Consider the following 27,968-nt stretch of genomic DNA (forward strand, 5'->3'; position numbering starts at 1 on the left):
TTTTGTATTTATCCTCTGTGATGATATTTCACCTTAGGTAACAATATTTCTTGATGGACTGTGAAAGGTTCAGTCAGGCAGTAGAGACATGTCATCATATTTAATTAAAGTTGAAAATCTTCTCTTTCTCAGTAAATGACCATAGTGTACACTACTACATCTGCAGTAACAATCGTAAAAACTACACCTGCACAATACGCCACACAATAATTAATCTGCTTTTCATTTTATTTAATTTGTATGATACAGTTATTGTGTACTAGTATATCTCATTGTGATACAAGCAAAAACTTTTCTTAACTAAGATTTTATTTCTTTGTGATTATCTATTGGTTGGCTATTTGCAGTATTACTGATCCATTGTTAATCACTTCTGCCTCGAACTTGGTACATCATGTTGAAGATAGTGTATGACCCATTCAGCAACTGCAAAATAAAATTATTTGTATCAAAGGAAAATTAAGTTGAGAAAATTATTGTATTATGTGTCAGAATTTCTGGCCAGCACTTACATGCAAGTGGCAATATGGAGAGTACCACCAGCAGACACGTATAAAAGTAAAAGGGGCAATTACTTAGCTGTCAGAACTAATAGTTCCTTTGTAGAGGAGAAGAAAGGGATATGTTGGGTAAGGACAAGTCACTCAGACCACAGGATGAGAGAGAATACTCATACTCTGTAATGAGAATGAGGGTAGGCAAAGTCCTTCCCTTTTATCCTTTTCCAAAATACCATCTCTCTTCTCCAGCAAAGAAACTACTAGCTGGTGTGTCTATTTTACTTCTTTATGTCGTTCACAGTACTATACAATTCACTTCCTCCTGGTCAGTGCTCATATCTCTGTAATAAATTGTAAAATATGATACTTACATTAAATTCACGACTCAATCCAAGCATAATTTTGTATTCATTGTATTTCTGACAGCAAAAGTTTATCTTATTTTTTCATAAAAATAAATAATACCTGAAAATTAAAATTAGCTTTCTTTTCAGAAAACATAATTATTTTTCATACTCCTAATTTAATTCAAAATAATAAATGTATCTTAAATTATCAGTCTCATTCTATAATTTGTTTTGTGTAATAATCTGCCAAAATTTGTAACAGAAGTATTTGATGACTAACTGAAACCCTCAGCTGCCGACAGGTGTTGAACTGATATACCTCGATGCGGACAGCTGAAAATGTGTGCCCCGACTGGGACTCAAACCCGGGATCTCCTGCTTACATGGCAGACGCTCTATCCATCTGAGCCACCGAGGACACATATGAATAGCGCGACTGCAGGGACTTATCCCTTGCACGCTTCCCGTGAGACTCACATTCCCAAGTGTCCACAATTCTACATATGTAATGTACCTTATAGACATTTGCCCATCCACTCATTACTCACGAATGCTTTGGCGATTCCCGTAAGAGTTTGGGCAACCTGTGCGCATTTGCACAGACGAAGGTCAATGGCTGGGTAGCCTTTAACTATATATACGAAGACAGTAACTATTCTCGAAAGAACAGATACTGTTGATGACCGTGCAGCTTTCCCCTGGAATAAATGATGACTAACTGGAACCCTCAGCTGCCGACAGGTGTTGCTGGTATACCTTGATGTGGACAGCTGAAAATGTGTGCCCCGACCGGGACTCGAACCCGGGATCTCCTGCTTACATGGCAGACGCTCTATCCATCTGAGCCACCGAGGACACAGATGAATAGCGCGACTGCAGTTTGGGCAACCTGTGCGCATTCGCAGGGAAAAGCTGCACGGTTATCAACAGTATCTGTTCTTTCGAGAATAGTTACTGTCTTCGTATATACAGAAGTATTTAATTGTGTATGAACCTCAGTGGATGTAATAGACTGATGTATTGTAAGATTGCTGAACTGCAACTTCTTGTATTGTTCGTATTTATTTATGTAACAAGTTATAGTTGGAGAACTATTGCATGAGTTGTTATTAAGCTGCTGTTATAGAGATGAATAGCTGTTATATTCTAAAGAATGAACTGTAGAAAAATAAAAAGGCTGATGAGGATATAGAAACCAGCAGTGTTCAAATTTTCACAGCAAACCTCATCATGCCACCTAGACATAAGGGTGATTATTTTTGCAAGTCGTGTTTCAATGAATCATATTTTCAATAAAGATCTACAATTTTAGATTTAAGTATTATTTTGGATGTCCATCTCACTTAAAGTAATTGCCCAAACTTATAGATATGATTCATAAAACAATATTGTGAGAAGGAAAGTCGTTACTCACCATATAGCAGAGATGCTGAGTTGCAGATAGGCGCAACAAAAAGACTCTCATGATTAAAGCTTTCGGCCATTGGCGTTTGTCAACAATACACACACATGTGCACACACATACACTCACTCAAACGCAACTCACACACACGATTGCAGTCTCAGGCAACTGAAACCACACTGCGAGCAGCAGCACCAGAGCATGATGGGAGTGGCGACTGGATGGGAGTAAGGAGGAAGCTGGGTAAGGGAGCAGGAGTGATAGTCTGGTGCGAGTGGCAGACAGTGAAGTGTTGCAAATTAGACAGAGGGCAGGGGAGGTGCACGAGTGGGAGGGGGGGGGGGTAGTGGAAAAGGAGAGAAATAAAAAGACTGAGTGTGGTGGTGGGATAATGGCTGTATAGTGCTAGAATGGGAACAGGGAAGGGGCTGGATGGGTGAGGACAATGACTAATGAAGGTCGAGGCCAGGAGGGTTACGGAAATGTAGGATGTAGAGTAGGGAAAGTTCCCACGTGCGCAATTCAGAAAAGCTGGTGTTGGTGGGAAGGATCCATATGGCACAGGCTGTGAAGCAGTCCTTGTACTGAAGGGTATCATGCTTGGCAGCATGCTCAGCAACAGGGTGGTCCACTTGTTTCTTGGCCACAGTTTGTCTCGGTGGCCATTCATGCAGACAGACAGCGTGTTGGTTGTCATCCCTACATAGAATGCAGTACAGTGGTTGCAGCTTAGCTTGTAGACCACATGACTGGTTTCAGAGGTAGCCCTGCCTTTGATGGGATAGATGATGTTAGTGACTGGACTGGAGTAAGTGATGGTGGGAGGATATCCGGGAGAAGTCTTGCATCTAGGTCTCAGTTTACTCCTCCATCCAACTGTGATCCACCCCCACTGCTCCCAGACCACCCCCTGCTTACTTTCCTGAATTTCTTAACCTCGAACCTTGCCTCACCATAATTCCCCAAATCCCTCAACATGCAAACTAACCTTACATCCACAGAAAGAACCGCAGTCCACCATCTAAAATCTGATCCCGACCTTATAATCCTACCTGTGGAAAAAGGCTCCACCACTGTTGTTTTGAACCACAAGGATTACCAGGTGGAAGGACTTCACCAGCTGTCAGATATTTCCACCTACAAACCTTGCCACAGTGACCCCATTCCAGTAATCCAGCAGGATCTCCAGTCACCACTCAAATCCTTAGGCCCATCCCAGAACCTCTCCCCATAATCCATATCTCTACTCACCCCTATGACTCCCTGCACTCCTACCTTCTACATTCTTCCTAAACCTAACCACCCAGGATGCCCCATTGTGGCCAGTTAGTGTGCTCCCACTGAGAGAATCTCTGCTCTGACAGACCAACACCTTCAAGTTATTACCTGGAATCTACCCTCCTATATAAAAGATTCCAACCATTTCCTCCACCGACTCTCCACAGTTCCTGTCCCTTTACCACACAGTGCCCTGCTCATAACTATTGATGCCACCTCCCTGTACACTAACATTCTTAATGCCCATGGCCTTACTGCTATTGAACACTACCTTTCCCAATGCCCGACAGATTCCAAACAAACAACCTCCTTCCTAGTTGCGATGACCAACTGTATCCTCACTCACAATTACTTCTCCTTTGAAGGCATTACCTACAAGCAAATCTAGGGTATGGCTATGGGTACCTGTATGGCACCATCCTATGCCAACCTACTCAAGGGCCATCTAGAAAAACCCTTCCTAAAAACCCAGAATCCTAAACCCCTCACCTGGTTCACATCCATTATTGACATCTTTGCTATCTGGATTGAAGGTGAGGACAACCTACCCACATTCCTCCAGAACCTCACCAACTTCTCCCCCATTTGCTTCACCTGGTCCTACTCAACCCAACAAGCCACCTTCCTAGATGTTGACCTCCACTTCCAAGATGGCTACATCAGTACCTCCATCCATATCAAACCTTCTAACCAACAGCAATACCTCCGCTACGACAGCTGCCCCCCATTCCATACCAAAAAGTTTCTTCCATACGGCCTAGCCACCCATGGTCATCACATCTGCAGTGATGAGCAGTCCCTCTTGAAATATACCAAGGGTCTCACTGAAGCCTTCACTGACGGTAAATATCCAAATCAGATCAAGACTAGCTAATAAGTTTTTTAGGTCTTCATCAGATCACGTGTGCCTTAAGCTTCTGCTCTCGAGAGACAATAATGAAACAGATAGAAAAACAAAAAAGAGTTACAATTTTAGTATTTTCTCTGCCGTCGAACGCTCATACCGCTTGTTGTGTTGTTGTTGTTGTGGTCTTCAATCCTGAGACTGATTTGATGCAGCTCTCCTTGCTACTCTATCCTGTGCAAGCTTTTTCATCTCCCAGTACCTACTGCAACCTACATCCTTCTGAATCTGCTTGGTGTATTCATCTCTTGGTCTCCCTCTACGATTTTTACCCTCCACACTGCCCTCCAATACTAAATTGGTGATCCCCTGATGCCTCAGAACATGTCCTACCAACCGATCCCTTCTTCTGGTCAAGTTGTGCCACAAACTTCTCTTCTCCCCAATCCTATTCAATACTTCCTCATTAGTTATGTGATCTACCCATCTAATCTTCAGCATTCTTCTGTAGCACCACATATCGAAAGCTTCTATTCTCTTCTTGTCCAAACTAGTTATCGTCCATGTTTCACTTCCATACATGGCTACACTCCATACAAATACTTTCAGAAATGACTTCCTGACACTTAAATCTATACTCGATGTTAACAAATTTCTCTTCTTCAGAAATGCTTTCCTTGCCATTGCCAGTTTACACTTTATATCCTCTCTACTCCGTACATCATCAGTTATTTTGCTCCCCAAATAGCAAAACTCCTTTACTACTTTAAGTGTCTCATTTCCTAATCTAATTCCCTCAGCATCACCCGACTTAGTTCGACTACATTCCATTATCCTTGTTTTGCTTTTGTTGATGTTCATATCCTCCTTTCAAGACACTGTCCGTTCCATTCAACTGCTCTTCCAAGTCCTTTGCTGTCTCTGACAGAATTACAATGTCATCGGCGAACCTCAAAGTTTTTATTTCTTCTCCATGGATTTTAATACCTACACCGAATTTTTCTTTTGTTTCCTTTACTGCTTGCTCAATATACAGATTGAACAACATCGGGGAGAGGCTACAACCCTGTCTTACTCCATTCCCAACCACTGCTTCCCTTTCATGTCCCTCGACTCTTATAACTGCCATCTGGTTTCTGTACAAATTGTAAATAGCCTTTCACTCCATGTATTTTACCCCTACCACCTTTAGAATTTGAAAGAGAGTATTCCAGTCAACATTGTCAAAAGCTTTCTTTAAGTCTACAAATGCTAGAAACGTAGGTTTGCCTTTCCTTAATCTTTCTTCTAAGATAAGTCGTAAAGTCAGTATTGCCTCACGTGTTCCAGTGTTTCTACGGAATCCAAACTGATCTTCCCAGAGGTTGGCTTCTAATAGTTTTTCCATTCATCTGTAAAGAATTCGTGTTAGTATTTTGCAGCTGTGACTTATTAAACTGATAGTTCGGTAATTTTAACATCTGTCAACACCTGCTTTCTTTGGGATTGGAATTATTATATTCTTCTTGAAGTCTGAGGGTATTTCGCATGTTTCATACATCTTGCTCACCAGATGGTAGAGTTTTGTCAGGAATGGCTCTCCCAAGGCCGTCAGTAGTTCCAATGGAATGTTGTCTACTCCGGGGGCCTTGTTTCGACTCAGGTCTTTCAGTGCTCTCTCAAACTCTTCACGCAGTATCATATCTCCCTTTTCATCTTCATCTACATCCTCTTCCATTTCCATAATATTGTCCTCAAGTACATCGCCCTTGTATAGACTCTCTATATACTCCTTCCACCTTTCTGCTTTCCCTTCTTTGCTTAGAACTGGGTTTCCATCTGAGCTCTTGATATTCATACAAGTCGTTCTCTTATCTCCAAAGGTCTCTTTAATTTTCCTGTAGGCAGTATCTATCTTACCCCTAGTGAGATAGGCCTCTACATCCTTACATTTGTCCTCTAGCCATCATTGCTTAGCCATTTTGCACTTCCAGTCGATCTCATTTTTGAGACGTTTGTATTCCTTTTTGCCTGCTTCATTTACTGCATTTTTATATTTTCTCCTTTCATGAATTAAATTCAATATTTCTTCTGTTACCCAAGGATTTCTACTAGCCCTCGTCTTTTTACCTATTTGATCCTCTGCTGCCTTCGCTACTTCATCCCTCAAAGCTACCCATTCATCTTCTACTGTATTTCTTTCCCCCATTCCTGTCAATTGTTCCCTTATGCTCTCCCTGAAACTCTGTACAACCTCTGGTTCTTTCAGTTTATCCAGGTCCCATCTCCTTAAATTCCCACCTTTTTGCAGTTTCTTCAGTTTTAATCTACAGGTCATAACCATTAGATTGTGGTCAGAGTCCACATCTGCCCCTGGAAATGTCTTACAATTTAAAACCTGGTTCCTAAATCTCTGTCTTACCATTATATAATCTATCTGATACCTTTTAGTATCTCCAGGGTTCTTCCATGTATACAACCTTCTTTCATGATTCTTAAACCAAGTGTTAGCTATGATTATGTTGTGCTCTGTGCAAAATTCTACCAGGCGGCTTCCTCTTTCATTTCTTAGCCCCAATCCATATTCACCTACTACGTTTCCTTCTCTCCCTTTTCCTACACTCGAATTCCAGTCACCCATGACTATTAAATTTTCGTCTCCCTTCACAATCTGATTAATTTCTTTTATTTCATCATACATTTCTTCAATTTCTTCGTCATCTGCAGAGCTAGTTGGCATATAAACTTGTACTACTGTAGTAGGTGTGGGCTTCATATCTATCTTGGCCACAATAATGCGTTCACTATGCTGTTTGTAGTAGCTTACCTGCATTCCTATTTTCCTATTCATTATTAAACCTACTCCTGCATTACCCCTATTTGACTTTGTATTTATAACCCTGTATGCGCCTGACCAAAAGTCTTGTTCCTCCTGCCACCGAACTTCACTAATTCCCACTATATCTAACTTTAACCTATCCATTTCCCTTTCTAAATTTTCTAACCTACCTGCCCGATTAAGGGATCTGACATTCCACGCTCCGATCCGTAGAATGCCTGTTTTCTTTCTCCTGATAACGACGTCCTCTTGAGTAGTCCCTGCCCGGCGATCTGAATGGGGGACTATTTTACCTCCGGAACGTTTTACCCAAGAGGATGCCATCATCATTAACCATACAGTAGAGCTGCATGCCTTCGGGAAAAATTACAGCTGTAGTTTCCCCTTGCTTTCAGCCGTTCGCAGTACCAGCACAGCAAGGCCGTTTTGGTTATTGTTACAAGGCCAGATCAGTCAATCATCCAGACTGTTGCCCTTGCAACTACTGAAATGGCTGCTGCCCCTCTTCAGGAACCACACGTTTGTCTGGCCTCTCAACAGATATCCCTCCGTTGTGGTTGCACCTACGGTACGGCTATCTGTATCGCTGAGGCACGCAAGCCTCCCCACCAATGGCAAGGTCCATGGTTCATGGGGGGGGACTCATACCGCTGCGACGGTATAATTTTTATCTGAGGGAACGAGTGTAGCGCGGCGAAATTCAAAGTCCCGCTACACTTCCCACCCCACCTACTGTGGTATTCCGCCATCCACCGAACCTATACAATATACTCGTCCATCCTTACACAACCCTTGCTCCCAATCCATTACCTCACAGCTCATACTCCTGTAATAGACCTAGATGCAACATCTGTCCCATACATCCTCCCACCACCACCTAACCCAGTCCGGTCACTAACATCACCTATCCCACCAAAGGCAGGGCTACTTGTGAAACTAGTCATGTGGTCTTCAAGCAAGCTGCAACCACTGTGCTGCATTCTATGTAGGCATGACAACCAACAAGCTGTCTGTCTGCATGAATGGCCACTGACAAATGGTGGCCAAGAAACAAGTGGACCACCCTGTTACTGAACATGCTGCCAAACATGATACCCTTCATTTCAATGACTGCTTCACAGCCTGTGCCATATAGATCCTTCCCACCAACACCAGCTCTTCTGAATTGCGCAGGTGGGAAGTTTCCCTTCAATACATGCTACGTTCCCATAACCCTCCTGGCCTCAATCTTCATTAATCACTGTTCTCACTCATCCAACCCCTTCCCTGTTTCCATTCCAGCACTGCGCAGCCATCATTCTACCACCACATCCAGTCTTTTTATTTCTCTCCTTTCCTAATACTTCCTCCCCCCTCCTCACCTCTCCCCTGCCCATCCTGGAGCACTTCACTGTCTGTCACTCCCACCATACTATCCCTCCCCCTCCCCATCCCAGACTACTCCTTACCCCCACCCGGTCACCAGTCCCATCATGCTCTGGTGCTGCTGCTAGCAGTGTGGTTTCAGTTGCCAATGGTCAATGGCCGAAAGCTTTCACTGTGAAAGTCTTTTTGTAGCGCCTATCTGCAGTGCAGCACCTCCGCTATATGGCAAGAAGCAACTTCCCTTCTCATAATACTGTTACATTCAATCCTCAATTTTCCATTGTTTGATTATTCATAAAACAAATGCACAAGAATAATTTCATGTTTCTAATAGTAATGAAGGGGAGTTAATGTGTGTGTGTGAATTCCTAAGGGCCCAAACTGCTGAGGTCATCGGTCCCTAGACCGACACACTATAGAAACTAACTTAACGCTAAGGACAACACTCACACCCATGCCCGAGGGAGGACTCGAACCTCCGGCAGGAGGGGTCGCTCGATTAGTGACATGGCTCCTCTAACCGTGCGGCCACTCTACACAGCCGAAGGGGAGTTCATAATAATGTGTGTACTGTTGTCTGGGATAAATTAATGACCAAAATTTGGACACATCTACATCTATATTTACATCTGTATGACTACTCTGCAATTCACAATTGACTGCCTCACAGAGGGTTCATCAAACCACCTTAAAGCTACTTTTCTGCTATTCCACTCTTGAACATTGCCCAGGAAAAAAAAACACTTAAATCTTTCTGTGTGAGCTCTGATTTCTATTATTTTATTACGATATCATTACTCTCCACGTAGGTGGGCACCAATAAAATATTTTCACACTCTTGGGAGAAAGCTAGTGATTGAAATTTCATGGAAAGGTCCTGCTGCAACTTAAAACACCTTTGTTTTATTAACTTCCATCCCATTTTGTCTATCACATCTGTGCCATTCTCTCCACTATTTCGTGATAATGCAAAATGAGCCATGATTCTTTGAACTTTTTTGATCTTCTCCATCAATCCTATCTTATGTGGATCCCTCACCACACAGCAGTACTCCAGAAGAGGCCAGACAAGTGTAGTGTAAGCAGAGTCTTTAGCAAACCTGTGTTGCCAATAAATCACAGTCTTTGGTTTGCTTTCCCACTATATTATCTACAAGATCATTCCAATTTACATTAATCATAATCTTAATCCCCCTAAGTATTTAGTTGAGTTTACAGCCATTAGATTTGTTTTATTTATTGTGAAATTGAAATGTAGTGGCTTCTTTATAGTGCTTATGTGGCTGACTTCACACTTATCATGATTCAGATTCAATTGCCACTTTTTACACCATACAAATAGCTTGTCTAAAACATATTGCTGTTTGTTTTGATCATCTGATGATATTATATTATGTTAAATGACAGCATCATCTGCAGAAAATCTAAGAAGACTCCTTAGATTGTCTTGGAAATCATTATGGATCTATGTTTTCCAGATCAAAAGGAGAAATTATATGTCAATTTTCAAAGAAAGCAGCACAAATGCAAAAAATTATGGATGGACTGATACTCATTGAACAATCAGAAGTGATGGACAATAATTATGCTGAACAATAAACAATTTATGACTTGATCAACAAGGGCAGTGTATGCAGACATATCAAGTTAAGTAGCAATTTTATTTTCATTTTAAGTTTCATCTCGTTTGTGTGTGGTTCTCAGGTTCAAAACGAAAACAGGTTAAAAGAAACAGGACAATCAGTTAAACAAACTACACATCATCTCACAATTTTGAGTCAAGACAGAGAAAGAATAGAGAGTAAAGTTCATAAATTTGTAAATAAAACTGGAGTTGTAAATCAACAACCTTAATTGTCGCCTTCAGCAAAATTGAAATTAATATTGAAGACAATGTAGGAAATTTGAATCTTTGAATGTTGTGGAAGATAACAATATTACGAGTGAAGGCAACAATGTTGTTTATGCAATAGATGATCCTGTTGTAAAATACAAAGCATTACATGATCTGGCCAAGAGAAATGAAATTTCAACATTAGTTGCTAAAAATCATTTTAAATCTATTACTTGCAAATTATCTGTGTGGAGAGAAGTGTCTGAAATTTTCAAATTATTTATTTGTAGTCAGTTACAGATGAACTGGTGGACAATGTACCGAAGTGAATTTTGTGGTCAGATTGAAAACAGTGGCATATTTGTTTGTAGTAACACTGCACCCAAATTTGATGCAAAATCTTCCTATTTTAACTCAGGTGTGTGAGCTCCTAATATCTCATTATTAGTAAAAGATGAAAAGACCATATGTAGCATATTGATGGAGTTGAACAGTTATGAAAAATATGGTATGAACTCTAATGTGGAAAAAATAAAGGATTTTGTGACTTCAAGGAAACTGAAGAAGACTGATGTGAGATTACTTGTTTTTTTTTACAGAAGAGCCATCAGTAGTTCTACATCTACATCTACATCTACATTGATACTCCGCAAGCCACCCAACGGTGTGTGGCGGAGGGCACTTTACGTGCCACTGTCATTACCTCCCTTTCCTGTTCCAGTCGCGTATGGTTCGCGGGAAGAACGACTGTCTGAAAGCCTCCGTGCGCGCTCTAATCTCTCTAATTTTACATTCGTGATCTCCTCGGGAAGTATAAGTAGGGGGAAGCAATATATTCGATACCTCATCCAGAAACGCACCCTCTCGAAACCTGGCGAGCAAGCTACACCGCGATGCAGAGCGCCTCTCTTGCAGAGTCTGCCACTTGAGTTTATTAAACATCTCCGTAACGCTATCACGGTTACCAAATAACCCAGTGACGAAACGCGCCGCTCTTCTTTGGATCTTCTCTATCTCCTCCGTCAACCCGACCTGGTACGGATCCCACACTGATGAGCAATACTCAAGTATAGGTCGAACGAGTGTTTTGTAAGCCACCTCCTTTGTTGATGGACTACATTTTCTAAGCACTCTCCCAATGAATCTCAACCTGGTACCCGCCTTACCAACAATTAGTTTTATATGATCATTCCACTTCAAATCGTTCCGTACGCATACTCCCAGATATTTTACAGAAGTAACTGCTACCAGTGTTTGTTCCGCTATCATATAATCATACAATAAAGGATCCTTCTTTCTATGTATTCGCAATACATTACATTTGTCTATGTTAAGGGTCAGTTGCCACTCCCTGCACCAAGTGCCTATCCGCTAGTTCAATCTGCCTGTTAATGTATAGCTTCACTAATGTCACATTCCTGAAGGTCCTCTTCATTATGGGTTGTATGAACCATGAAGTATGGATGAATGAAGGAATAAATGAGACAGCATTTCACATGCACAGAACAGTCATGGGACATCGTGAAGATGTATAAACAAATGTACCAGTCTCAGAGGAGACACATTTCTTTCCCCTTTGAATCAGTTGTGAAGGAAAGGATTAGTACGATAAAAAGCCACAAGAGCCAGATGAGTACATTTTAGATTTAAGTATGTCATACCAAAACATGGACATAAACATTGATTCTGAGGAACAGGGATGACAGAGAGAATTAACCAAAATATTCAAAGGAACTATCCTGATTCACACCTTAGGTAGTGTAGAGGCACCAAAGGCTGAGAGCTTGTTTCATGCTAAGTGTTGCAAAAGCATTAAAAGTATAAAGTCAGAAAATAGAAGGTGATTTTGTTAAATGGGGAAAAACTGCACGAAACAATCTCTGAAAGGGTAAGGAATAAAAAAGATTGTATGGACATATAGCCAGAGATGTGTTCCAATGGAAGTACACCCATTTGAAGGTGGAGATAAAATGACTTTAGGAGTGATCCAGTGTCAGCACCAGGCAGTCACCCAACAGCATGAGGCAAAGCAGATGATTGAATGGAACATCTTCACAACAGCTGCTACTATCCATACCACCAACAACGTGTACAGGCCTTGTTACCTACAGACTTGGCTCTGTGCTGATGGTTTTGGCACTGGTTCATCGCACAGGTCACGATGGTGCTGGGATTTCTGTCATCCATCCTACATCTACATCTACATCTACATGATTACTCCGCAATTCACATTTAAGTGCTTGGCAGAGGGTTCATCGAACCTCAATCATACTATCTCCCTACCATTCAACTCCCGAACAGCGCGCGGGAAAAACGAACACCTAAACCCTTCTGTTCGAGCTCTGATTTCTCTTATTTTATTTTGATGATCATTCCTACCTATGTAGGTTGGGCTCAACAAAATATTTTCGGAAGAGAAAGTTGGTGACTGAAATTTCGTAAATAGATCTCGCCGCGACGAAAAACGTCTTTGCTTTAATGACTTCCATCCCAACTCGTGTAACATATCTGCCACACTCTCTCCCCTATTATGCGATAATACAAAACGAGCTGCCCTTTTTTGCACCCTTTCAATGTCCTCCGTCAATCCCACCTGGTAAGGATCCCACACCGCGCAGCAATATTCTAACAGAGAACGAACGATTGTAGTGTAAGCTGTCACTTTAGTGGACTTGTTACATCTTCTAAGTGTCCTGCCAATGAAACACAACCTTTGGCTCGCCTTCCCCACAATATTGTCTATGTGGTCTTTCCAACTGAAGCTGTTCGTAATTTTTACACCCAGGTACTTAGTTGAATTGACAGCCTTGAGAATTGTACTATTTATCGAGTAATCGAATTCCAATGGATTTCTTTTGGAACTCATGTGGATCACCTCACACTTTTCGTTATTTAGCATCAACTGCCACCTGCCACACCATACAGCAATCTTTTCTAAATCGCTTTGCAACTGATACTGGTCTTCAGATGACATTACTAGATGGTAAATTACAGCATCATCTGCGAACAACGTAAGAGAACTGCTCAGATTGTCACCCAGGTCATTTATATATATCAGGAACAGCAGAGGTCCCAGGACGCTTCCCTGGGGAACACTTGATATCACTTCAGTTTTACTTGATGATTTCCCATCTACTACTACGAACTGCGACCTTCCTGACAGGAAATCACGAATTCAGTCGCACAACTGAAATGATACCCCATAGGCCCGCAGCTTGATTATAAGTCGCTTCTGAGGAATGGTGTCAAAAGCTTTTCGGAAATCTAGAAAAACGGAATCAACTTGAGATCCCCTGTCGATAGCGGCCATTACTTCGTGCGAATAAAGAGCTAGCTGCGTTGCACAAGAACGATGTTTTCTGAAACCATGCTGATTACGTATCAATAGATCATTCCCTTCAAGGTGATTCATAATGTTTGAATACAGTATAAGCTCCAAAACCCTACTGCAAACCGACATCAATGATATAGGTCTATAGTTCGATGGATTACTCCTACTACCCTTCTTAAACACTGGTGCGACCTGCGCAATTTTCCAATCTGCAGGTACAGATCTATTGGTGAGCGAGCGGTTGTATATGATTGCTAAGTAGGGAGCTATTGTATCATCGTAATCTGAAAGAAACCTAATCGGTATACAATCTGGACCTGAAGACTTGCCCGTATCAAGCGATTTGAGTTGCTTCGCAACCCCTAAGGTATCTACTTCTAAGAAACTCATGCTAGCAGCTGTTCATGTTTCAAATTCTGGAATATTCCATTCATCTTCCCTGGTGAAGGAATTTCGGAAAACTGCGTTCAATAACTCCGCTTTAGCGACACAGTCGTCGGTAACAGTACCATCGGCACTGCGCAGCAAAGGTATTGACTGTATCTTGCCGCTAGTGTACTTTACATACGACCAGAATTTCTTTGGATTTTCTACCATATTTCGAGACAATGTTTCGTTGTGGAACCTATTAAAGGCATCTCGCATAAAAGTCCGTGCCAAATTTCACACGTCTGTAAATTTTAGCCAATCTTCGGGATTTCACATTCTTCTGAACTTCGCATGCTTTTTCCGTTGCCTCTGCAACAGCGTTCGGACCTGTTTTGTGTACCATGGGGGATCAGTTCCATCTCTTACCAATTTATGAGGTATGAGTCTCTCAATTTCTGTTGCTACTATATCTTTGAATTTGAGCCACTCTCGTCTACATTTGCATAGTCAGAAACGGTATTGAGCCTAGCTACAATGACCTTGTGATCACTAATCCCTGTATCAGTCATGATGCTCTCTATCAGCTCTGGATTGTTTGTGGCTAAGAGGTCAAGTGTGTTTTCGCAACCATTTACAATTCGCGTGGGTTCGTGGACTAACTGCTCGAAATAATTTTCGGAGAAAGTGTTTAGGACAATCTCGGAAGATGTTTTCTGCCTACCACCGGTTTTGAACAAGTATTTTTGCCAACATATCGAGGGAAGGTTGAAGTGGGGTATTCGCAGATAAGACTATCTTTATAAGTGACGGTATCATCAACCTTCACAATGCCCACCTGAGATCTATGGAGAAGCCCCTTGGTATGATGCCAGTGAACCATCAACACTGATCTATTCTCAGTGCAGAGACAGGGAGTATTGGCAACCACCTCATGGGAGCAGTCATCATCCTACAATCCTTCATAGGCAAGGCATACAGGGGCGGACAAAAACATAGAAACATCAAAAAACAGTACATTACTACACCTAATAAGCTGTAGAAAAACTGTTGGCATTCAAAACTGCTGCTTGTTATCTCACAATGGATAAATATAGGTCCTGTATGGTATTCAACGGAATTGTATACCATTCTTCCCGGAAAAGAGAGGCAAGGAAGGAAATAACAATTATGCGCCCTTCTCTGAAAGACAGATCACAAAGGCTCAATAATATTGAGGTATCATGACTTTGGTGCCCAGGGGAGTTGCAACAATTTATTCTCATGCTCATAAACCAGTTACGGACAATGTGAGCTGTGTGAACAGGGGCATTATCATTTTGGAACACAGCATCACCATTGGAGAACAAACATTTTACCATGAGATGGACCTGATCAACCGAAATGGGTACTTAATCATTAGCAGTAATGCAATCTTGGAGGATCCATGGAATGTCATGATATGGCTGCTCAAATTGTCACTGAATCCCAACCATGTTCAAGGACATAAACTAGGCCAGAAGTTGGAGACGGTGAGCAGCAAAACTTATCTGACAAAGTGACTTTCTTCCATTGCTCCATAGGTCACGTTTTATGATTTTAGCACCATGTTTTCTTTTTACAGGCATTTGCATCACTGACAAGTGGTTTTGGAATTCCAACTTGCCTGCAATTTCCCACTTATGGAGCTTTCTTCATGTCGTTTTGGCACTGAACGGGTTTGCAAGTGTAATATTCATCTCTGCAGTGACTTTTGCAGCTATTATCATCTTACTTTTTGTCACAGTCCTCTTCAATGACTGCTTGTCCCATTCACTTGACACAAATTTTCATCCACATTATGACTTAACAGATCTTTTCCCACTTGCCTAGTATGCAGCATAAATCTTTGATATGGTTCCTTTTGAAACAACAAACACTTTGGCTACCTTGGTTATAGATGCACCCACCATTAGAGCACCAACAATTTGCAACATTTGAATTCACTAAGCTCCAACGCAATGCACTCATAGCTACATAGAAGACTGTTCTGACCATGACTGACACTTGCAATATATTGTAGACATTGCAGAGGTGCTATTCCTATTCAAATACAATGGTGCAGCCTGTAAGCATGACTAGCATCGACATTTATGTAAGCATGCATTTCTCATCATGTTTCCATATTGTTGTCCACACGCTGTATCTACACTTCCTGCAGGTAACCCTGCCTCTGCTGCTGGAACATATGAAGGGTAAAGTGGCTACTACATGATTGTGCTCCATCTCATTGCCCTCTTGAGTGTGGAGTTAAAATTCTAGTAAAGACAGAACATTCCCATTTGCCTGGTGTGTTCTCAGGTATGCTTTCAAACACTGAAATCTACACTGTCAAAGATCTTTTGTCTGCACCTTCAAGTGAATGTACCTCCATGGGAATGCATTTCTGGTCATATGTCCATTTCATCTTTTTTGCTCTTTATGCTCTCAAAGGAATACAAACGTCTAAAAATGAGATCGACAGGAAGTGCAAAATGGCTAAGCAGGGATGGCTACAGGACAAATGTGAGGATGTTGAGGCTTATCTCACTAGGGGTAAGATAGATACTGCCTACATGAAAATTAAAGAGACCTTTGGAGAAAAGAGAACCACTTGTATGAATATCAAGAGCTCAGATGCAAACCCAGTTCTAAGCAAAGAAGAGAAAGCAGAAAGGTGGAAGGAGTATATAGAGGGTCTATACAAGAGCGATGTACTTGCGGACAATATTATGGAAATGGAAGAGGATGTAGATGAAGATGATATGGGAGATATGATACTGCGTGAATAGTTTGAGAGAGCACTGAAAGACCTGAGTCGAAACAAGGCCCCGGGAGAAGGCAACATTCCATTGGAACTACTGACGGCCTTGGGAGATCCAGTCCTGACAAAACTCTACCATCTGGTGAGCAAGATGTATGAGACAGACGAAATACCCTCAGACTTCAAGAAGAATACAATAATTCCAATCCCAAAGAAAGCAGTAGTTGACAGATGTAAAAATTACCGAACTATCAGTTTAATAAGTCACAGCTGCAAAATACTAACACGAATTCTTTACAGACAAATGGGAAAACTGGTAGAAGCCGACCTCAGGGAAGAGCAATTTGGATTCCTAGAAATGTTGGAACATGTGAGGCAATACTGACCCTACGACTTATGTTAAAAGATAGATTAAGGAAAGGCAAACCTACTTTTCTAGAATTTGTAGACTTAAAGAAAGCTTTTGACCATGTTGACTGGAATGCTCTCTTTCAAATTCTAAAGGTGGCAGGGGTAAAATGCAGGGAGCGAAAGGCTATTTACAATTTGTACAGAAACCAGATGGCAGTTATAAGAGTCGAGGGGCATGAAAGGGAAGCAGTGGTTGGGAAGGGAGTGAGACAGGGTTGTAGCCTATCCCCAATGTTATTCAATCTGTATATTGAGCAAGCAGTAAAGGAAACAAAAGAAAAATTCAGAGTAGGTATTAAAATCCATGAAGAAGAAATAAAAACTTTGAGGTTCGCCGATGACATTGTAATTCTGTCAGAGACAGCAAAGGACTTGCAAGAGCAGTTGAACGGAAAGGCAGTCTCTTGAAAGGAGGATATAAGATGAACATCAACAAAATCAAAACAAGGATAATGGAATGTAGTCAAATTAAGTCGGGTGATGCTGAGGGAATTAGATTAGGAAGTGAGACACTTAAAGTAGTAAAGGAGTTTTGCTATTTGGGGAGCAAAATAACTGATGATGGTCAATGTATAGAGGATATAAAATGTAGCCTGGCAATGGCTAGGAAAACGTTTCTGAAGAAGAGAAATTTGTTAACATCGAGTATAGATTTAAGTGTCAGGAAGTCGTTTCTGAAAGTACTTTTATGGAGTGTAGCCATGTATGGAAGTGAAACATGGATGATAAATAGTTTGGACAGGAAGAGAATAGAAGCTTTCGAAACATGGTGCTACAGAAGAATGCTGAAGACTAGATGGGTAGACCACTTAACTAATGATGAGGTATTGAATAGAATTGGGGAGAAGAGGAGTTTGTGGCACAACTTGACAAGAAGAAGGGACTGGTTGGTAGGATATGTTCTGAGGCGTCAAGGGACCACAAATTTAGCATTGGCGGGCAGCGTGGAGGGTAAAAATCATAGAGCGAGACCAAGACATGAATACACTAAGCAGATTCAGAAGGATGTAGGTTGTAGTAAGTACTGGGAGATGAAGAAGTTTGCACAATATAGAGTAGCATGGAGAGCTGCATCAGACCAGTCTCAGGACTGAAGACCACAACAACAACAACTTGAATTCAGCAATAACCACTCAACAATACCAAGAGCAGAACAATTGTTAACTACTAACACTAAAATACTTGTTTTCTCTGTCTCATCAACAGCTACCTTGATTCCCTCCACTGTATTGCCATATGAATAAAATGATGAGACATAAAACAAAAAACTGACGGAGACTGGTCACAAGAGGCAAAATATCCAAGTAAATTACTGTTGTGTCCTAGCCAGTAATGCCACCCGAGCCCGCTGCCAAAAGGTTGGCAGCATCAAAGTCCGGACGCTGTCCGCATAAGCAGCGCCAGCGATACAGGAAATCGCCGCAAGTCTGCGCGCGCCACCGCTGGCTTCTGGCTTCTTAAGCACTGGAGTCGCGAGCGCTAGGACAGTTCTGTATTCGCCGCTCAGTTGTATACTCGCCACCGAATTGTGCACTTGCTAGTCAGTCGTGTGTTCATCACAGCAGAGTTGTTGTTTGTCGTCAGCCAACGCTGACCTAGCCGCTCCGACTCGAACTAGACAGATCTCTGTAGACACGGAGATCACTACTGTGTTTCTGTATCTTCGTTAATAAAGATAAGTACCGACTTTTATTTAATCAGAGTGTTTGGGTTTTCATCTTTCTGTTCACTGTTCCAGCGGACCGGTCGGCCCGCTATTAAAAGTGTGGCGGTGACTTCGTAGGCCGTTTCTACAGCGAATTGTTTGTCCCTACGAACGCCGCCACAAAACTGGCGACGAGGGCTTCCGACCTCGTGTCCAGGGCTGGTTCAACTTGTTTCTGGTTATACTAATTATAGCGATAAAATTTTGGGGGCTGGTTTAATTTGTGTTCACTATGTCTGCCGACTTACAACAGTTGATCTTGTTACAGAGTCAGCAGATACAAAGTCTGGTGGAAGCAATCGCCAAACAAGCGGCTAATCCTCCAACACAAAAGGAACAAGCACAGGCAGCACCACCTTTCCGTACTTTTGATGCATCACGAGAAGAATGGCGAGAATATTTCGCGCAGTTGCAGGCGCACATGACAGTCTACAAAATCACAGGTACTGAGCGGCAGCTTTATTTAATTTCCACTGCAGGCATGGAAGTCTATCGACTACTTTGTAAGTTGTTCCCGGAATCCCAGCCAGAAGCTTTAGACTATGACGTTGTTGTTAACAAGCTTGCTGAGTATTTCGAGTCGCGAGTTCATGTGGCAGCAGCCAGATTCAAGTTATTCAGATTAAAGAAACTGCCACATCAATCTAATAAACAGTGGTTACCAGATTTACGGGGCCTCACCCGTCAGTGCCGATTTAATTGTGTGTGTGGAGCTTCCTACAGTGATGTCATGTTACGAGACGCTATTACTCAAAACATTGCAGATTCTCGGATTCGTGCTGCTATCTTAGAGTTGCCTGACCCGTCATTAGAGACTGTGATGAACATTATTGAAGCCCAAGATACTTTTGACTATGCTGAGTGTGAGTTAGATCAGCCATGTATTTCTCAAATTGCCTGTGCTAAGCAAGTTATGTCACGCCCGCGGCCCCACCGGCAGAGTCAGACTGTAAACACTAGCCGGCCGCGTCATGTTAAACACATTCGTCAGCCGCGTGTGCAAAATGATAGAGTTAAGTCTTGCCCTAAGTGTGTTCTTGCTCATCCTCGTGAACGTTGCCCGTTAAGAAACGCGGTTTGTCACTTTTGTCAAAGGAAAGGACACATCCAGACTGTTTGTTTGCGTAAACGCAAGAACAATTCTAGTGCTGCCCAGCCCATGGATATTCATGTTCTTCAAAGCCAGCCCGCCCAGAAGGTCGCGTTTAAAGACTCTTCCACGGTTCGTGTGGGTAATAAACTTGTTCGCAATAAGCCACCCACCCAGCCCTCTGCTATGCGACCCAAGCGCAATTCAAACGCTGTAAAAAGTGATGTACAGACTGCAAGTGCAGCGGGAGTTGTTGTTCCACCCGCCCAACCCACGAGTTGTCGTAAGCAGCGAACACGCGCTAAACGCGCTGATTTTGTGTCTTCCGCCTCCACTGCACCGATCCAGAGACAGTGTAATAAACTATTTGTGAAGCTACGCATCCAGGATAAGACCTTCAATTTTCAATTAGACACTGGTGCGTCTGTGACTCTCATAAATAGTGCTACGTATGCGGCTATCGGCCGCCCTAAACTTTCAGCGGCAAAACATTCTTTGGCAACTTATAGTGGAGAACAAATTCCTGCGTTAGGTGTATGTAGCGTGCCAGCCACATTCCGTGGCAATACAAAAACAGTTTCATTCACAGTGCTCCGCGCTTCAGACAGTGTAAACATTTTCGGATTAGACTGTTTTGACTTGTTTGGCCTGTCTATCCAAGACAATGTGTTGCCAATTAAGTCTGTTGTTATTCCTCAAGACAGCATAACCGATTTGTGTAAACGATACAGTGGCATATTTAAAGAAGAACTCGGTTGTGCTGCGAACTTTGCCGCTCATATTACGTTAAAAGATAATGCTCAGCCTCGATTTTGTCGTGCTCGTCCAGTGCCTCACGCCCTCCGGGCACCTGTAGAAGATGAACTTCGTCGTTGGCAAAACAACGGTGTTATTCAACCCGTTTCAGCGAGCCAGTGGGCTTCTCCCTTAGTTATTATAAAGAAACCGTCTGGCAAGTTACGTTTGTGTGCTGATTTTAAGTCGACAGTTAATCCTCAGACTGTCATTGATTCTTTTCCTTTGCCTCGACCGGACGAGCTGATGGACAAGTTAGGGGAAGCTCGTTTCTTTTCCAAAATTGATCTCCGTGAAGCATATTTGCAATTGCCCCTCGACGAGCAATCACAACAGTATTTTGTCATAAACACGTCGTTGGGGTTGATCCGTTTTCTGCGTTTGCCTTTTGGTTGTGCGTCAGCTCCAGCTGTTTTTCAGCGTTTTTTGTCGCAACTTCTGGCTAATGTGCCATCGTGTTGCAACTATTTAGACGATATTGTTGTGTCCGGTCGGACGCCTGCTGAACATTTCCGTAATTTGGAGTGTTTGTTTACAGTGTTGTCTCAGGCAGGCCTACGTTGCAACATCGATAAATGTTCATTTTTCCTAACGGAGATGGAGTATCTGGGGCATGTTATTAATGCTCAAGGCATTCATCCCTCCCAGTCACATTTAGCAGCTATTCGTGATTTGCCCGCCCCTCGCAATCTGCATGAATTGCAAGCAGTTCTTGGCAAATTGACATATTATATTAGGTTTATACCTAATGCATCACAGACTGCTGCACCGTTGCATCGTCTCCGCCGTAAGAATGTTCCGTTTGTGTGGTCAGCTGATTGCCAATCAGCCTTTCAGCAGCTTAAAGAGGCTTTATTGAATGATCGTTGTCTGGTCCATTACGACCCTAACAAGCCTCTGGTGTTAGCTTGTGATGCCTCTTCTTTCGGCCTCGGTGCTGTGTTGTCTCACCGAGTCGGTAACACCGAACGTCCTATTCCGTTCGCATCTAAATTGCTAAACAAAGCTCAGTGTAATTATAGCAAATTGGACAAGGAAGCGTTGGCTATTGTGTTTGGTGTCACAAAATTCCATCACTACCTCTATGGTAGACCATTCTATTTAGTAACAGATCACAAGCCCCTGACGTCACTGTTTCAGCCGTCTAAACCAGTTCCGCAGCGGACAGCTCAGAGACTACAACGTTGGGCTCTTTTGTTATCACAATACCAGTATGAGATACTGTATCGCTCTACAGCTCAACATGCAAACGCTGACGTGCTTTCTAGATTGCCGATTGCTGCGGATGATGTCTTCGATTCCTCTGACGACTCTTGCCATCAGATTGACGCCGATGAGCATCAATCCCTCCGGGATTTTCCGATTGATTATCGTCAGGTGGCACGTGAGACAGCTACGGATCCTCATCTGAGTTTACTATTACGTTTTGTCCAACGTGGTTGGCTGTCCAAGGCAAAGGACATATCGGATCCTACGGTTCGTCGCTATTATCCGCAACGTCATCTGTTGTCTGTTTCGCACGGAGTTTTGCTGTTACGCACCGAGAATGACCAGCTTCGTGTAGTGGTTCCCCAAGTGCTCCAATCCAAGGTCCTCGACTTGTTGCATCAAGGTCATTGGGGAGTGGTCCGCACCAAGCAGCTTGCCCACCGTCATTGTACATGGATCGGCATTGATAAGCAGATTACGCAGGTGTCTACAGATTGTTCGACGTGTGCCGAACACCAAGCTGCTCCGCCTCAACGCTATTTTGAGTGGGCACGCCCTGCCGGTCCCTGGCAGCGAGTACATATTGATTTCGCTGGTCCATATTGGAATTCTCGTTGGCTCATCGTGATAGATGCATTTAGTAATTTTCCGTTTGTTGTGCCCATGCAGTCTACAACGTCTGCACAAACTATACAGGCGTTGACTTCAATTTTTTGTATTGAGGGTCTTCCAGAAGTTTTAGTGTCTGACAATGGTCCACAATTTACCTCTGCTGAATTTGAAAGTTTTTGTTCTGCCAATGGCATTCGCCATGTTCTTACTCCGCCGTTCCACCCTCAATCGAATGGTGCAGCGGAACGTTTTGTACGCACATTCAATAATCATATGGACCGCCTTCATGCTACGCACTCTCGTCAGCAGGCCCTCATCACGTTCTTGTCGTCGTACCGGACCACGCCACACGACGGCCCTTCGCCTGCGGAGCTTCTCCACGGCCGTCGTCATCGCACCCTACTACGGTTGTTGCACCCCCCGGATCGACCCACCGCTTCTGAGCATCGCACGCGTTTTCAGCGCAACGACGCCGCTTTTTTCAGAGTTTATCACGGTCGCCGTCGTTGGGAACGTGGTACCGTGATAAGTGTCCAGGGTCGCGGTTTTTATACTGTTCAAGGTGCCACTGGGGTGCACAGGAGGCATCAGAACCAGTTGCGCTGCGCTGGCCGCCCGGATTCTGCCGCTCGTTCTTTGTCCACAGATTTGGTCCGCAGCGGGTTCCAGCCACGCCTTCCGACTTCGCTGCCGCCCCCAGGGCAGCAGCAGTAGCCGTCGCCGCTACCACGCCGACAGCCCGTCCCGTTGATGCCTCCCGCGCAGCTTCATCCGGGAGCACCCCAGGTGGTCGCTCCGGCGCCTGCGGTCCCTCTTCAGTCGCCACCGCCTTCGGAGCTGATGGACGTCGACCCCTCAGCCGGGCCGCCTTCCCAAGTGGTAGCTGTGCAGCTTGTCCTGCAGCCGCTTTCCTTGGACACCCCCAAGGAGTCTGACACCGCAGCGCCTTGTCCGGCGCCCACTCAGCAGCCGTCGACGCAGCGTCAGGAGACGCTGCCCCCCCCGACGCCCCGTCGCGTCCAGTACCAGAAGCTGCGCCCGTGGTCACAGGCGTGCACCCTGACCTCGGTTTTCAGTCGGTGTTTCCCGAGGCCCCGCGCAGCCAATGCTGGGGTGCGGACCGGGGACTGCCACCGACAACAGTCTCCACCCCGGCCTCTTCTGCTGCGCCTGCGGCCAGACCCCTCCCCAGTCGTCGACGCTCGCCACGTCATTATTCAACGACGGTGCGGCGATTTGGGGGGGAGGAGTGTTGTATCCTAGCCAGTAATGCCACCCGAGCCCGCTGCCAAAAGGTTGGCAGCATCAAAGTCCGGACGCCGTCCGCATAAGCAGCGCCAGCGATACAGGAAATCGCCGCAAGTCTGCGCGCGCCACCGCTGGCTTCTGGCTTCTTAAGCGCTGGAGTCGCGAGCGCTAGGACAGTTCTGTATTCGCCGCTCAGTTGTATACTCTCCACCGAATTGTGTACTTGCTAGTCAGTCGTGTGTTCATCACAGCAGAGTTGTTGTTTGTCGTCAGCCGACGCTGACCTAGCAGCTCCGACTCGAACTAGACAGATCTCTGTAGACACGGAGATCACTACTGTGTTTCTGTATCTTCGTTAATAAAGATAAGTACCGACTTTTATTTAATCAGAGTGTTTGGGTTTTCATCTTTCTGTTCACTGTTCCAGCGGACCGGTCGGCCCGCTATTAAAAGTGTGGCGGTGACTTCGTAGGCCGTTTCTACAGCGAATTGTTTGTCCCTACGAACGCCGCCACAAAAATTACACTGTGCACATCACATGGGCTCTAGCCATTCATCTCTAGAACTACTCTTAAACTGAGAGGCAGTCATCAGTTCCTGTAGCCTCCAAAAAGTAACTCTGCAGTTATGATGCCCCGTAGCTCTTGGCCTCTTGATTGCCACCACAATACATTGACCTCACAATGGAGATAGCCTGGTGACACACTGGTGATAAAAAAATGTTATATTCAACTTCAAATACATATCACACCATTAGCAATGTGAGGCAGACATACCCTACTCTAGCAACCCTGATTGGAATTGGTTTGCAGGGTGGCTTTTGCCCTGATGAAGAGATTCACATGTGGCACCCTATGTTTCTGACATCAAGCTGAACAGTAGATGGCAGCCCAACAGTACGCCAAGAACTTGGCATCAGTGGTGCTCTGGACTTTTGCTTCAATGGCATTCATCTGTGGAATGGCTGCGCCTAGCAACTCAGGTCCCACACACATCCAGTGCAAAGGCAGATGGAGACTGTTGTGTGTGGGACATGACCTGCTGCCCCCTGGATCAAGTCTGGTGGTGGCAGGTTGTAAAGGGACACCCTCCTCTAGCGTTACTTTTCCTCAACAGAAGAAGTTGATACCAGAAACATCTTCGAATTTTAAACAGGTTAATATTATCTCAGCTGTTTTTCTAAAAAAATTCTTATGATTTTGTACACAATGTGCTACATTTTAATCTAAAAACAATAAAAAGAAATTACTTTATTTTCTTTGTCACAATCAATATGTACTCTCTCTGAATGTACAGTTGAAACTATTTTCTTTTAGAAATACCTGTCATACTTAAAATTTCTATTATTAATTGCACAATCTGACCCCTTTTATTATGTTTATTTTTGAATTCATTTATAAAACAATAATATAAATTAATATAAATTCATTTGTCAAGAGAATTTGTAAACCCTTCGAAATATTGTTATTACCACAGAGTGAAGAAGTAGTGGGCATGCCTCTGATGTGACCAGACATGTTTTTATATTTTGGAATAGCAATATAATTTTGGCTTGGTTAATGTTAATATTCAAAAGACAGTGTGATATAGGAAAATGTGAAAGAATAAAATATTTCTGAAAACAAAAATTACTGTGCAGGCTTACTTCAAACTTATTATATCAATTGGAACTGTGAGAACCTATAATATCAGAAATTACAGCTTCAAGAATCAGCACCTAGACGTGAAGAACTGGAGCCAACTACGAGAAAAGAAGACAAGTAAAAAGTTTATTGTAAATCTTACTCCTCTCAAAACTTATTAAGAGAGTTAACCATAAAGACAGTAACAATCAACAAATGATAGTGGAAAGGGGAGATTACAAGTGGTGGTGCATTTTCCAGGATCAATTGACTAATAATGAAGTTTTGTGTGTTGCAGAAGAAGGAAGAGTTATTTGTGTCATTGTTTATGTATGAATGGATTTCCAATCACATGAAGAAAGAAGACCCAGGACTGCCCAATAAAGTAAATAGTATGAACAGTCACGATGTACTACCAACAATGATGGACCGGATCGAATGAAAGAGGACTTTTATAACTACAATGAGGGACACCAAAAAAGAGAGATAAGTACAAACTATTTGTGAAGTTAATTTGTTTGTGGACTCATGTACTTGGTAACAAAATGAATAGATATGAGGGTAGGACTGATGTAGAAGTAAAAGCTGTAGGATCCAGCCAGGACATGTCTGAGCCAAGTGAAATTGTAGTTAGTACAGAAACAATAAAAACTGATATTTTGCAGTTAATTTTGGCAAAACTAGAGGAAGTGAAGGCAGATAACAATAGCAAATTTAGTGCAGTCAATGATCAATTAACTGAAATAAGAATAGATAACAATAGCAAATTTACTACACTACAAGGACAGTTAAATGATCTGAAAACTGAAAACAATAGTAAAATGGATAGGGTACAATATCAAATGGACCAACTTAGAAATCGAGCTTCAAAGCTAAAAAATGGGTTGTCAGAGGGGTTACATGGGGTTGAACGAAAAAATTGAAGTTTTAGAAAATAAATTTATTGTTTTGGAAAATGAGCTCTTAGTCGAATCAGCAAGACAATCAAAGAATGTTAATGATGTCAGATTTGAACAGTAGGCTGTAGAAGAGAAAATGGAACAAAATATTGCCAGTTTAGACAAAAAAAGTTTAAATGTTGAAAACAATATGCAAAATAATCTAACTGTTTTAGATCAACAAATTTCAGCAGTTCAGGAAACCTGTGTGAACCAGAATCTATGGGCAAACAATGATACTGCGTGGTCCAACACTCCAATCAAAAGTTTCCCATCAGATAATTTACATCCAGTGGATTTTATGCATCTCTATAGAGATAGTTTTGTGTCAGGCATAAATGAGAATCAAAAAATTAAATTTGTTAAAAGATGTCTTGAAGGCAAAGCTCTGTCACAGGTAAATTTAAATTTAAGTCAGTGGGAAATACACTCCTGGAAATGGAAAAAAGAACACATTGACACCGGTGTGTCAGACCCACCATACTTGCTCCGGACACTGCGAGAGGGCTGTACAAGCAATGATCACACGCACGGCACAGCGGACACACCAGGAACCGCGGTGTTGGCCGTCGAATGGCGCTAGCTGCGCAGCATTTGTGCACCGCCGCCGTCAGTGTCAGCCAGTTTGCCGTGGCATACGGAGCTCCATCGCAGTCTTTAACACTGGTAGCATGCCGCGACAGCGTGGACGTGAACCGTATGTGCAGTTGACGGACTTTCAGCGAGGGCGTATAGTGGGCATGCGGGAGGCCGGGTGGACGTACCGCCGAATTGCTCAACACGTGGGGCGTGAGGTCTCCACAGTACATCGATGTTTTCGCCAGTGGTCGGCGGAAGGTGCACGTGCCCGTCGACCTGGGACCGGACCGCAGCGACGCACGGATGCACGCCAAGAGCGTAGGATCCTACGCAGTGCCGTAGGGGACCGCACCGCCACTTCCCAGCAAATTAGGGACACTGTTGCTCCTGGGGTATCGGCGAGGACCATTCGCAACCGTCTCCATGAAGCTGGGCTACGGTCCCGCACACCGTTAGGCCGTCTTCCGCTCACGCCCCAACATCGTGCAGCCCGCCTCCAGTGGTGTCGCGACAGGTGTGAATGGAGGGACGAATGGAGACATGTCGTCTTCAGCGATGAGAGTCGCTTCTGCCTTGGTGCCAATGATGGTCGTATGCGTGTTTGGCGCCGTGCAGGTGAGCGCCAGAATCAGGACTGCATACGACCGAAGCACACAAGGCCGACACCCGGCATCATGGTGTGGGGAGCTATCTCCTACACTGGCCGTACACCACTGGTGATCGTCGAGGGGACACTGAATAGTGCACGGTACATCCAAACCGTCATCGAACCCATCGTTCTACCATTCCTAGACCGGCAAGGGAACTTGCTGTTCCAACAGGACAATGCACGTCCGCATGTATCCCGTGCCACCCAACGTGCTCTAGAAGGTGTAAGTCAACTACCCTGGCCAGCAAGATCTCCGGATCTGTC

At 43.5% G+C, this 27,968-nt stretch overlaps 1 protein-coding gene and 1 non-coding gene across 2 annotated transcripts in view; both read right to left on the bottom strand.

The window, feature by feature from the left end:
• Positions 1–221: 221 nt before the first annotated feature.
• The window catches only part of LOC126417019 (odorant receptor Or1-like), a 144,138-nt gene continuing 116,391 nt past the window's right edge, over positions 222–27,968 (bottom strand). Inside the window, exon 5 of the mRNA XM_050084908.1 lies at positions 222–426. Within this exon, the coding sequence (XP_049940865.1) occupies positions 364–426 (63 nt within the window). The 3' untranslated portion in view covers positions 222–363. The remainder of the gene's footprint in view (positions 427–27,968) is intronic.
• On the bottom strand, positions 1,629–1,702 carry Trnat-ugu (transfer RNA threonine (anticodon UGU)). Its single transcript has one exon. It is a non-coding gene; the product is annotated as a tRNA-Thr (tRNA).

This window comes from Schistocerca serialis, chromosome 8 (assembly GCF_023864345.2).
Source record: "Schistocerca serialis cubense isolate TAMUIC-IGC-003099 chromosome 8, iqSchSeri2.2, whole genome shotgun sequence".
NCBI classification, from domain to species: domain Eukaryota; kingdom Metazoa; phylum Arthropoda; class Insecta; order Orthoptera; family Acrididae; genus Schistocerca; species Schistocerca serialis.